We start from the raw sequence: 12,854 nt of genomic DNA on the forward strand, positions 1-12,854 counted from the left end.
AGACTTGATCCCCAAACAGAAACCCGTAATGTACCATTTCAGTGAACGTGAAACCGCGTATACACCTGAGCGAACTCCCAGCCAATGCTGGCAAATGCATATGGCATGACCTGCCAAAAGAAGGTACAATCGTTAGCCAGTTGCTATTGTAGGTGATTCTAGCATGTTACCACTATGTAGATACATGTATGAGGATAGAGACTCTAACAAGGAGACAACCACTAATGTATGATTCCATCTTCTCAACAGCCAACAAGACTGGCGGCTCGGGGGTCACCCAGCCAGCTGAATGCAGCAGCTGAGAGGTGACATCGTAGCTATGTGAACACCACCTGGGCAGGTGCTGATGGTATGAAGGTTTCGTGGACACCATTCTCAATTAGATGAGGCAGCTCTGTAAGGGCAATATCAACTGAGCGCTACGTCACGTAACCTTGATATCTCTAGCCTCCGATCAATCTCCGTTGGAGCAGCATCTCTTCGGTCTCTCTCCTCGAATTCATCCTTTCCACCGAAACTGTTAAATCCGCAAAGGAAGACCACCAAGAAACATCGCAATGTTGAGTGATGTGATGACGAGTGCGCCACTGAAAGATGCCCCAGAAAGGATTATAGACGAAGAAGGCGCGCCGGCCGAAGCAGTCGAGGATAATACCGGTGATTATCACCTTGGGCGGGCATCGCCTCACTTCTACGTTGTTGTCCAACCATCTACTTAGCTCTGAAATAGCCGCAGTAGCGCTTAAAAATTCTACCGTCGGTTCCTAAAACCTATCTATATTGTACCGATTGGATTTAGCGACTCTGAGCAAGTCGAAGATGTAGTGCGGCTATAAAGACAACACATGTAACTCTTGACCTAGAGAGGGTGTTGAATAGCACGTTACAGAAGAGATATCGTACCTTGTATATCTCATTGCACTGTTCATGCGTAGGGTGCATCTCAGTATATCCCTACGCCACGGTCAGATGGTGATTTATATAGCGCGACGAGTCGAGCACTTCCCCTACTGGAGGGATTAGGAAAGCGTCTTTCGCTCGGGCCTAAGAATTCGAATTCAACCTCGCGGTGACGGACTGCTCTCACAGATGTGGGCCGCACGGACCTCGTTGCCAGGGCAGGTGCGGTATCATTGCCAAGGCAGGTGCGGTGATTCACTTCAACATAAATCGACCGTCGACCTGCTCTTCTAATCACTTCTCTATAACACCTCGTCGTTTTTCTGGCTCAATCTCCTGGCCTCGAAGACGCTCTCTTCATCACCTGCCACCCGCCCTCCTTTTGCGCCAGTCGAGCGCTCTCTCTTCCGCCAGCAGAGCGACCGCTTTCCCTCTTGCTGGGGGCGCTTTCTCCACCTTGACGACAGCATGCATCTGCTTTGTCTGTCTGCCTTTGCGGGCGCCCTTGCCATTGCCTCGAATGTTACATTCTTCGGCGCACCACGCTTCTCACTCCACGACACCCTTCCCAATCGGGATTCTCACGGCAATGTCCTCATCGCGCAGGATTTCAGAAACACTGTGGATAAGCCGAGTTGCGGAGGTGGCAGTAGCGCCAATGCCCGCTCCATTGCCTATTACCAGTAAGCCCTTCGTCTGCTGTTTACACTCTGTGCTCTCCTGCTTGACTTCGTGCCATGTGTCTCTCTAACGTGTATATAGAGAATGGAACATCCGAACGCGGCCCTGCGACAAAGTTCGACCATCACAGATCAAAATCGACGGTTTGACCCAACTCAACTTGGCTTTCGCTTATATCGACCCCAAATCATTTCAGATACGCCTGCAGAACCCACAAGACGATATCGTCTATCGTGAGTTTGTGGAACTCAAGAACCGTGGCATACAGGTCTGGCTTGGTGTCGGCGGCTGGGAATTCAGTGATGAGGGTCCAACGCGCACCACTTGGTCCGACTTAGCCAGTAGTCCTGCGAACCGCAAGACCTTCATCACGTCGACGCTTCGATTTCTCAAAGAATATGGCTTCCAAGGGCTCGACGTTGATTGGGAATGGCCTGCATCTTCCAGTCGCGGTGGGTACCCTGAGGACACACAGAACCAGGTATGTCAACATCAACTGCCTCCTTGCGGTCGGACCGTCTAACAACTATAGGTCAATCTCATGAAAGAGCTGCGTGATGCACTCGGGAAGGACTATGGTCTCACTTGTGTTCTGCCCCATGATAACACCTTTTTGCAAGGTATCGATGTCAAGGGTCTGTCGCAACACGTCGATTGGTTTAACATTCTCACGTACGATCTCCATGGCTCATGGGACGAGAACAACCCAGCAATTGGAGCCAGAATCCGCCCGCACACTGACTTGAAAGAGATCGATACTCATTTAGAAGCTATGTGGGCTACCGGTGTTCACCCAAGCAAGTTTACCCTTGGTCTTGCCTATTATGGCCGTGGATACACTGCTGCTGACCCCAATTGCCTGTACTATGGTTGTTCGTTCACTGGTCCAAGCAATCCAGGCAACTGTTCCACTCAAGCTGGTGTTCTCAGCGGCTGTGAGATAAAGCGTATTATCAAGGATCGGAACCTGACTCCGAGCTTTATCGAAGGAGGTACCAGTGCAATGCAATTGTCCTGGGGTAACCAGTGGATCAGCTACGACAATGACCGAACATTCGCGCTGAAGAAAGACTTCGCAAACGAGCGTTGCATGGGCGGCACTGCTGTGTGGGCCATCGATTACGACTCGTGTGACGATAATGGTCAGCTTTCCCCCGTGGGCCCGGGCCACTCATCTGCTTCTTCAGTCGCACCTCCTGTCAGCTCCATCGTCTCATCAATTCATTCCTCAGATACAGTGCCAAGCACTTCTGAAGGCTCCTTGAGCATGTCGTCAACAGCGAAACATACCTCGGTCAATCTCGCATCTTCGACTGGTCTTACCTCAAGCGCGCCACCGGCTGCGAACTCGTCCACAACAGAGAGCTCGATGTCAAGTGTATCATCACTTATGAGCCGAAGCTCAGCAGTTGGTTCTTCCCGTCCAGAGAGTCTGACTTTATTCACTTCCTCTGTGAGCGTCGATATAAGCTTTGGGCGTTCGTCGACATTATTATCTTCCGAGAGTCGAGTTTCATTAGATCCCTCCGCGAGCGTCACCACGAGCTCTGAGCTCTTCTCGTCACAGAGCAGCCATTCTTCAGCCTCCGCAATTTCCAGTCCGACTACGACCTTGTCGGCCTCCTCCGATTCTACATCCATGTCTCTTTCGTTGGCTACAAAAAGCAAGACCAGCACCTCTTTCGATAGGACTAGCTCAACTTTCACGGCTGTTCGCCCATCGTGGCTCAGTAAATCGAGCAGCGCTACTGACGCCGTGTTTAGTATTCCTACACTAGAACCGCAAAGCTCTTCTACAACGCTGAAGCTATCATCGGGAATTTCTATGCCCTCTAGTGTGACCTCTCCCACTCGTGGTGTCACGATTTTGATCCCGACCACTTCGTCCTCAAGTGCTACCACGTCCACATCGTCAGGGATGCCCGCAATAATTCCGTGGCCTGCAGTTGAAACAACGAAGGGCTGCACAGCGGATTTTGGAACGTCTGCACCGAGCAACTTTCTCAGTGCACCCTCGCACATATGGAGCAACACCTCCGCTGCTCTTCGTTGTAGTCCTCCATGCACCTTCGACCTACCTTCGTCGATGTTGTCTTTACAGAGCACTTTTATCTGCGCGAATATTACTGAGACATTTCTTACGATTGGCGGCGGATCGACCGTCACCACCACCAAAGAGATTCCATCTTTTGCGTGCGGTTCGGTCACAAAGGTTCAGATCACCAATATATATGTGCAAGGAGGTTCCACTGGGACGACAACGTCTGTTGTTACTCAGGCTCCCATCATTACGAATGTAATGAGCTTCTGGCCTGTTACGGTGACGAATGTGTCGCAATCTTCTGTCCAACCGATCCCGAAGGGACAATGTCAAGCCAGACAGACAACTCTCCTGCCTGGTCTCCTTCCTCTTCCCCCACCTGGACAGCCTGCACCAACTGAGTGGCCCAACAACATCCGTCACTGCGTGTTTCCTCAGGAGTATCCCTATCAGTTCTGGGACTTGCCTTGGCAGTGCTGCATGTTCGATTGGTGCTTGGCTCTGTACACTATGATCCCCTTCCCTACGATCGCTCCTCAAGAGTGTAAGGATCTTGATTGGTGCATCGGATTTCCTTGGAACAGCATGCGCACGTCTACTCCTAGTCCTACATCCGCATCAAACCTTTCAGTGGTTCCACCAATCCCGGTGATAATTTGTACTGAGGACTGCGATGATTCCGACTCCGATGACGAGTTTCCGGTTGTTCCTTGGTTGATCTTGCCTGAAGGTGAGCCAGATGGCGATTGCCCAAAAGATTCTGGGCGTGCAAAGAACGGTATCAAGACACGCGGCTTCTTCGGCTGTGGGTGCGGTTGGTCTGGTCTTCCTTATGGGCCACCTGGGTGTCCCGAGCCACCTATATGCGGATTCAAGCCGTGGTTCCCGATCCCAGACATTGGATGCTGGCTGAAATGGGGCATGGAAATTCTTTGGTGGACGATCACCCCGTGCGGTCATTTGTTCGAATGCAATCCCTGCAAGTGGGTTGGCTGTCCGGAATTACATCCAGAAATACCATGTGGAATCATCGGCTGCGACGGATATTGCCATAGCGAAAATGGATGCGACCCTGATTGCCCCGCAGCGGTAAGTAGCGTGAACAATCTCTTAGTGACCTTCCTCTAACATTTACCATAGGTATGCGGCACTTGTGAAGACTGTAAAAAGATCAAGCCCGGTCCACCACCTGGCGGGAAAAACCATCCGACCAAGCCATCCGAGACGCCTGAGTCGACGAAGAAACCCACGTGTAAGCCCAAAGACTACGTCACAGTCACAGAGGTCCTGAGTCTGTGTGTCAAAAGGAGTACGCAATGCCCGGGTACGAAGTCGATCTGTCTTAGACATAAACACTTCGTACCGTCTCCACTTTTATGACTTAGCTGACTTCGTACCTGCGCGTCTAGGCATGCCGGTCCTCATCGCGCATAATGAAACATCGACCACGACCATTTCGACTTGCACGGCACAGAGCATGGCTTTTGGGGGTTGCCCACCACTGGAGGGGCTCACTACTACCGAGTGGCAGACCCTGACGGACACTCCTTCTTGCACCGAATCATCCACCGTCTACTCGACATTCTCATCCTGTCTTGTCGGCACAGACTCCAATGGAGGCACTCAAACGTCGAGCTGCATGAGTACGGTCTCGCCGATCGTTGGGTGCGATGTCACCGGGGGCGCGACCAAGACTCTCTCAACCACCAGTAAAGCTGGTGGTTGTACGCTGGCGCCTTTGATTTGGGGGGAAGATGAAGGGATCAACTCGGGGCTTTCTAAAAACGTTAGCGTCATGACTACTGGAATTCCGATACCCTACCTCGAGATGATGCCCAATGCGACCAGCAGCGGTGGATCGTGTCCCTGGAGTCCGCTCATCATCGAGGACGACGACGGAGACAATTTCAACGACACCATAGTCATTCCGACCCTCTTCATGAAAAATGACACCAGCGGTAGATCATGTCCCTGGGTTCCCCTCGACATCAATGATGCCGAAGGTGACAACCCCCAGAATGGTACCATTGAAATCCCGACACTCTTCATGAAGAACGACACCAGCGGTGGATCATGTCCCTGGGTTCCCCTCGACATTAACGATGCCGAAGGTGACAACCCTCAGAACGTTACCATTGAGATCCCGACCCTTTCCATGAAGAACGACACTAGTGGAGCATCGTGTCCTTTAAGTCCCCTCAGTATCAACGATGACGAAGGGGATAACTTCTCGAACAGTACCATCTTAATACCTTCACTGCCGATGAAGACGGGCACTATATCCATCCCAGTGCTCACGATGAAGACAGACACCATCTCCATCCCAGTGCTCACGATGAAGACAGGCACCATCGCCATCCCAGTGCTGACGATGAAGACAGACACCATCTCCATCCCAGTGCTGACGATGAAGAAAGACACCATCTCAATCCCAGTGCTGACGATGAAGCACGATGTGACTAGCATAGGGAAGCCCGTAGCTCCAACTCTTGCGCACGAGACGATTACCGAGCAGAAGATAGCACCGACACTGTCGCAAACCGCCCATCCGACACCCTCGGCTACATCAACGGAAGCCCTCGGGCCCAGACCAATCCAGGCTGGAGGCAAGTGGGAGATCATGATCGAGCAAAAAGTAAGCGACTTGCATTGGAGGTTGTTCGATCCGGCCCAGAATGAGGCCGGACGCGGCGATGATAGTCTGCCGATACAGTGCTTTGGACGTCCCCAGAAAGACTGCTTTCCGTTCGACATCGAGTTCACTGTCGACAAAAAGGACGACAATCCGGTCGACTTCGAGATTATGATAGATCTCCCGAGCGGACGGCGTCTCAAGTTTAACGACCTGCAAGCCAATGCGGATCTGCCGGAAGACGGGTACCCAAGCGAGAGCTACGGCTGCAAAGACGACAGTCGCAACGTCCGCAATGGCGCTTCACATCGGATATTTTGGTGCTACTTCGAGTGGCTTGGTGCAGGCGGTTGGGATGGTCAGAGCGACGGGCCTGTTCCTAAGGATCTTTGAAGGACGACAAGCCGAGCGTCAGTGTTTTCGATCGCCTGAAAAGGACATGGACGAGTAGCGCCGTCGCTGAGCGTGGAGGGAAATGCTAGCGAAATTGGGTCGTGGTAGTCAGGATATGGCCAATGATGGCCTTGTAGCGTCCGAATGCTCACCGCATGTTGCTTCCTTTTTCAACAGTACCACTACTAAGAGATCCAAACGAGTTGCGTGATTCCAAGACTTCCGTACTATAATATCTAGCGCATTTGCGATTCTAATGTCGTGGGCATGAGAGATGCCGTTGCGCTCACATCGGTCTCGCCGAGTCAAGCAAGACCTTAATGTGCGTGAACAAGAATTAGTCAGTACATCCGTGTGCTTGGAGTCGTGAGCTTTGTCCAGGCAATAGCGACATACGGAGTGCCGTTCGATACGTGGGCCACATGTAGAAGGGTCTTGGGTTAGATACAGCGTCGTGATTTCTGATTTCTGATAGCGGATTGTCCTCAACAGGTTACCTTCCCAAATTCTTGGAGTAGATGTGCATTAACCGTCACCCAGAGATGTTTCAAGCTTTTCGAAAATCCGCCAGCGGCAGCGCGCCTCGACAATTCTCCGACGGTCCGGCCGGAGGCTTATGATCAGCTCTACGCATCTTGTACCGTAAACTACACACCCATGCTGCCTCACCATTTCCGCGCCTCCACCAAATTCTATATAGTATCATCACTGACAGACGTCACACAACCCATCCACGGCTGTCTCTTGCCTTCTGTACCGCATCGCGCCGCGCCGCGCGTCGTCTACGCAGACAGACCCATTCATAGCCGCCCCAATGCCAGCGCTTGGTGCACGTCCCGTTTCGCAGGCTGTCCGCCGCCACCACTGCCGGACCAACGCTTGCTTTGTATGAGCTGCACGGATACGAGTTGGCGTGCGCGGGATGGCAGTATTGAGGAGGCCTAAGGAAAAAGTTTCAAATACCGCCTTGCTGCCTCAGAATGTTTCTTCTGATTCCGGACTTGGAGACGGTGATTTGGTGGGTGTTTCTGAGGCTGAGATTGGGAAGACTGGGCGTGGGATGCATGTCCTGGACGTGGACATGATGGTAGGAGGCTGAGGTGGCGAGTATCGTTGGTGGCGGTGAGGAAAATAGCAAGTGATGCATGCAGAGGATTGAGGGGAATCGGGCCTTTGGGACGGAGTATGAGTTAGTCGAGCAGTGTATGTTCGCTGAAGTTGGACAACCTCCGGAGGCGAAATTTGGTCATCTCGATAATCTGCCATCGCACCGACGACAGTGGATCATGTTTCACAAGGCAGGACACTCCGCCATGCCCCAGGCCCAGCCCCATGAGGGCCATCTATCAGAGGCAACACTTGGTGGATTGATAACGTAGCGTCCGTACGTCAACAGTACGGAGTGGGCCCATAGCTACGCATTCACGCACATGCACAACCTTGTGAATATACCACCCCTGATCAAGGTAACAACATAAGAGTGCTTGGCCTAGAAACACGCAGCTCAGCTCTTGGCTCTCCAGCGTCGTTTCCGTTCTGTTTGCGTCTTCTTCCTTTACGTGACGTTTCTCGTCTTTTCGTTTCTTCGTATCTTGTGCTTTGCATGTCTGTCTTTACTAGGTAGACTCGACTGCTCTTCAGTTCTTGTACCATTCCTTTACCGTGCAGGTCACTATTTCGATATACTTTCGAGGCCTACGATCTCAGTATCTATTACATTCGATCTCATTCGTCTTTCTTCTTCTACCACCTTGGTGTCCCCTCATCCCAACAACACTCTAGGTGGCGATGGCATCCCACAACACCGGCCGCTCCTCCCGCTTTTTCGCCCGGAAACAAAATCGTCAAACCATCTGGCCGACACCAGACCCAACCACTTCCGACATCCAGCTTAGTGCGCCCTGGCCTGACCGTTATGGTTCCTTCGTAGCACCAAATAAACGATGGACCAACGCTTTCGACACTGAAGCTCGTGCTTCGCGCATGAGCTTTCTTGTGGACAGTACGCTTCTTCCACGAGCGCCGCGCGCGAACTACGAGCACGAGCAATGGGTGGGCAAGAGACAGACGTGGTTGGCTCCTGTGGCCCAGGCGGACGTACCAGAAAGAGTATGGAGTGGGGAGTTTGACGTTGAGAGGCGGCCGAGTTGGGTGGGCAGGGAGTCAGGAGCATTGAATAGTGACGACGATACAAAGTTGTTGAAGGAGAAAGAACAATTTTTGGTGCATTGGGAGGAGGGCGATGCCAAAAACCCGTTGAACTTTGGAAAGGGAAAAAAGTGGATGAACGCGATGATCCTCGCATTCGCATGCTTCATGGTATCGATTGCATCGTCCGGATTCTCGCAAGGTACGCTTCCCTTGTACATGGCTCGAGAAAAGCGACATAGTTAACATGGACGTAGGGACGCGAGACTTGAAAACCGAGTTCAACATCGATCAGGTTGTTGCATTGATGACCACGTCTGCTTTCGTCCTCGGATTTGCGGCCGGAGCTCTCGTACTGTCGCCATTGAGCGAAGTGTATGGTCGTCGCGAGTTGTATATCTCGACCTTCGGTGCATTCGTCTTGCTGACCGGAGCATTGTTCTTCTCTTCCTCCATGACTGCAGTAATTGTACTACGTTTTCTTGGTGGACTTACTGGCTCCTTCACACAGGCGGTCGCCCCGGCCGTGGTCGCGGACATGTTTGACGCACAAGAGCGTGGATTGGTACTCAGCATCTTCACCCTCGCAGGCCTTCTGGGCCAGAACTTGGGTCCCATTATTTGCGGATTCCTCGATGCCTACCACGGCTGGCGCAGCCTCGTCGTCTTCGTCACTGCGGCGTCTCTTCCCACCTGGCTCGTCTTGACCTTCACCTTCCCGGAGACATACGCACCCGTGCTACTACAACGCCGCGCCAACAAGTTGACCAAGGAAACCGGCAAAAAGCACATCGTCGCAGGCGCAACACCCAAGCCGATCAGCACACAACTCCGTGTTGGTGCCTTGCGCCCCTGGATCATGCTCGTCTACGAGCCCATTGTCACGCTCCTCTCCCTCTTCCTGTCCGTCGTCCACGGCACGCTCTTCCTTCTCTTCGCCGCCTACCCTATCGTCTTTCAACAAGTCCGCGGTTGGCCTCAGGGCGTCGCCTCACTTCCTTTCCTCGCACTGGTCATTGGCATTGTCCTTTCCCTTTTCTACGTTGCATTGATCGACCAGAGGCGATATGCTCGTGTGGTAGCTCGCAACAACGGCGTCGCACCGCCCGAAGCGCGCCTTCCACCCGCCATGCTCGGCGCTGTCGTCCTACCCATCGGCCTGTTCTGGTTTGCATGGACCAACGGACCCGAAACTTTCTGGCTCATCAGCGTCAGTGCAGGCGTTTTCTTCGGCTTCGGCATGGTTCTTCTGTACATCAGTCTTACGAACTACCTGGTAGACTCTTATCTGGCATATTCGGCGTCTGCACTTGCTGCTAGCACTGTCTTGCGCTCCTGCGCCGGTGCTGCATTTCCTTTGTTCACGAACGATCTATACAACAAGTTGGGCATTCACTGGGCGTCTAGCATCCCGGCTTTCATGGCACTGGTGTTCGTACCATGCTTGGTTGCCCTCTATGAGTGGGGCCATATTTTGAGGAAAAAGACGAGGTTCGGGCAGGAAGCCGCTGCTTTGGCGGCACAGGCGCAGAAGTAAGCGCCTGATACCATTTTCTATTGTAATTATTAGGGATAGATGTGTATATGGGCGCTGTTACGTGGCTCACGAAAGCACGCGCAGAACCCCTTGTCGATAGATGAATAAGAACTGCACAAAAGATGAGATATTGTCGACCAAAACGTGTTGCAAAGCCACGCACTGGGCAGGGACGTATTATGTGTGGTGACTCGAGCAATGCATGAGTGAAACCGGGCATGACTCGCATGCGTCATGGGCGTCGAACCGTGCAACTTTAGACGTCAGTGCATTCACCTGTCTCATTTCACTGTTTGATCTTCTATATTTTGCGCACGTAATGATTATATTAGTAATTAGAGAGTCTACTCGGAATTATTTGTCCTCAATTCCTGGTATGAGCGATGGCATATTCTATTATGACAAAGTGTACGCAAATTGGCATCTGAATTTGCATTCTGGCTCCTCAGATCCGCTTGCTATCCTTGCCTTCTACTGGGACCACGACCACGGCTACCACCTGCTCTAGTCTCCTGAGGGAAGAAAGTTGGCCTACCATTCCACCCGTTTCCATACCACTTCTCCCCGCGCTCGAACCAAACCTCCAATTGGGGCGTAATTTGCACCTCCTTCGAACGCTCCACAGCCGGCTCATACAGCCTCCGAATCATATACAACTGGCTCTGGCTCATAGGCATTCGCGAGTATCCCGCGTTCACGCTGTCACCAATGGTGCGTCGCAGAAACGCTGTGAACTCCGACCTAGCTGGCATCTGGGTAATGCCCATGGCTGTCAGAAACTGGGGGAAGCAATCGATAGAATGAATTGCACGGATCTTGTGGGCCATAGCGGCGGTCATACCGGGCGGCGGTGCGCTGTGCGTGTCAAACAGTATCTCGCGCAGCTGCACGAGTGTCTTCCCGGGGGTTCGTGCGGTGGAGCTGAATAGTTTGAGGAACATAAGGAGGCGGTAGGACGTGCGCGATGCTCCAAAAGTCTTCTGAAGCCGATAGTCGGAGATGGGCGTGGGCTCGAGGTACGCTAGCTCAGCCATAGCGGCACCTCTAATATCGAGCATCCAGACCACATTACGCAGGATTGCTTCCTTTATGATGTGTAAAGTCAGCTCCTGAGTGAGGCCCGTATGGGAGATGAGCGCTGCCACGAGAAGATGGCCAAGGTCTGGGAAGTGCGTCTTGGTACGTGGTCCGACAAGGAAGCGCGCAACCATACGGTTTGCGTTATTCACAATAGTAGAGTTCTCAGTCGCAAAACACAAGAGAAGGTGGAACAAAGCGAAGTAGGACTCCACTGCCTTCTCAGACGCGTGCGATAAGGTGCTTCGTGCATCTGGCTTCTCCCAAGAGCGTGCGGCATCGTTGGAGAATTGCACCACGATCGAGTTCATGAAGTGGTAGAGGACAGCTACCTTGTCTGTCTCGTAGAGCCCCGCAGCCACCCGCAATCCTTCTAAGGCATGGCCCGCATTCTGCTGCACAGACTTCCAGTGGCGATACGAAAGGGGTATAGGGAGCCATTTCTCGAAGCCGACGCCCTGTATGGATTTACGAACACCGAAGAGGTTGTATGCTTCGTTGGACAGCAAGTCGAACTCGGAGCGAAAGACTGGCTTCCTACCACCAGCGATTGAAACACCGACACCGAGCTTGGCCGTCAGAAAGGACTTCTTCAGGCAAAAGCACTGCAGTTCGCGAAGACGAATGAAGTCGTACGAGATAAGCATATGCTTGATGGTGGGTACGGCGTCGGCGAAAAAGATGATATCTGTAGTGTCCATCCACGACAAAAGATTAAGAATAACTTCGTCGGGAAGCTCAAACAGCTTAGAGTGTTCCGGATGAACGAACGATTTTGCAGCCTGCTTGTTCGCCATGACTGCAAATTTCCGCGCGACCGGATCCGGCCTTGAAGGCACCCACGACTTATTGAAACCACAGCAGTAGCACTCGTAGAACCAGGTGCTGTTGTCATGTCTCTCTTCTGTGTGGTACTGACGGTACGTCTCGCGAGCAGCCCTCCTCTGCGCTCTGTAGCTGGCGAGATCTACCTTCTCGCCTGCAAGGCCGTCGTCCTGCTCGATCATATCGCTCGAGAAGAAGCTCAGAAGCTGGATCAGGATGCCCTTGAGGGTGTAAGCCGGCGTCCAGCCCTCATCCGTGTTCAAGATCGTTGCGCAGATGTAATTGTCGAAGATGTTCGGATGGTCGACATGACTCTGGATCGTAACATTTGGGGCGCAAATGGGGTAATTAGTCGGAAAGTTGATCTCCAAATGCAGCGGCTTCTGTTCCTGCGGCGTCAAGACCAAGCAGGCGCGTGTTATGTCCTGATCGTCCAAGTACAGGTGCACGCCCGGGTAAGGGTCTTGTTGAACCTCCGCGATGTCGGCAAGGAGGCGTCGACGAAGAGGAGGCGGTGCGGCCGTCGCACGATCCGACATGACTGTATCGAGGTAAGATGGTTGTAAGAGGGCTATTGCGATCATAGAACCGGTATTTCTACCAAGCTCTCGATGGCGTTG

The 12,854-nt window shown here is 52.6% G+C and overlaps 5 protein-coding genes across 5 annotated transcripts; 3 read left to right on the plus strand and 2 right to left on the minus strand.

Annotated features, from left to right (window-relative positions):
* Positions 1–1,368: 1,368 nt before the first annotated feature.
* On the plus strand, positions 1,369–2,604 carry N0V89_000944 (uncharacterized protein; the record flags this gene model as incomplete). The annotated part of the gene is made up of 4 exons (XM_056209762.1): positions 1,369–1,583; positions 1,663–2,062; positions 2,114–2,411; positions 2,528–2,604. The coding sequence occupies 4 exons, from the start codon at positions 1,369–1,371 to the stop codon at positions 2,602–2,604; spliced, it is 990 nt and encodes a 329-aa protein (XP_056076584.1).
* Positions 2,605–2,802: 198 nt separating this feature from the next.
* N0V89_000945 (uncharacterized protein) lies at positions 2,803–3,603 on the minus strand (the record flags this gene model as incomplete). The annotated part of the gene is made up of 1 exon (XM_056209763.1): positions 2,803–3,603. The coding sequence occupies one exon, from the start codon at positions 3,601–3,603 to the stop codon at positions 2,803–2,805; it is 801 nt and encodes a 266-aa protein (XP_056076585.1).
* Positions 3,604–5,099: 1,496 nt separating this feature from the next.
* Positions 5,100–6,647, plus strand: N0V89_000946 (uncharacterized protein; the record flags this gene model as incomplete). The annotated part of the gene is made up of 1 exon (XM_056209764.1): positions 5,100–6,647. One exon carries the CDS (start codon positions 5,100–5,102, stop codon positions 6,645–6,647), a length of 1,548 nt encoding a protein of 515 aa, XP_056076586.1.
* Positions 6,648–8,630: 1,983 nt separating this feature from the next.
* Positions 8,631–10,332, plus strand: N0V89_000947 (uncharacterized protein; the record flags this gene model as incomplete). The annotated part of the gene is made up of 2 exons (XM_056209765.1): positions 8,631–8,997; positions 9,053–10,332. 2 exons carry the CDS (start codon positions 8,631–8,633, stop codon positions 10,330–10,332), a joined length of 1,647 nt encoding a protein of 548 aa, XP_056076587.1.
* Positions 10,333–10,790: 458 nt separating this feature from the next.
* N0V89_000948 (uncharacterized protein) lies at positions 10,791–12,818 on the minus strand (the record flags this gene model as incomplete). Its single annotated transcript, XM_056209766.1, has 1 exon — positions 10,791–12,818. One exon carries the CDS (start codon positions 12,816–12,818, stop codon positions 10,791–10,793), a length of 2,028 nt encoding a protein of 675 aa, XP_056076588.1.
* Positions 12,819–12,854: the final 36 nt, after the last annotated feature.

This window comes from Didymosphaeria variabile (genome assembly GCF_027946475.1).
Source record: "Didymosphaeria variabile strain IMI 356815 chromosome Unknown scaffold_1, whole genome shotgun sequence".
Taxonomy (NCBI): Eukaryota; Fungi; Ascomycota; class Dothideomycetes; order Pleosporales; family Didymosphaeriaceae; genus Didymosphaeria; species Didymosphaeria variabile.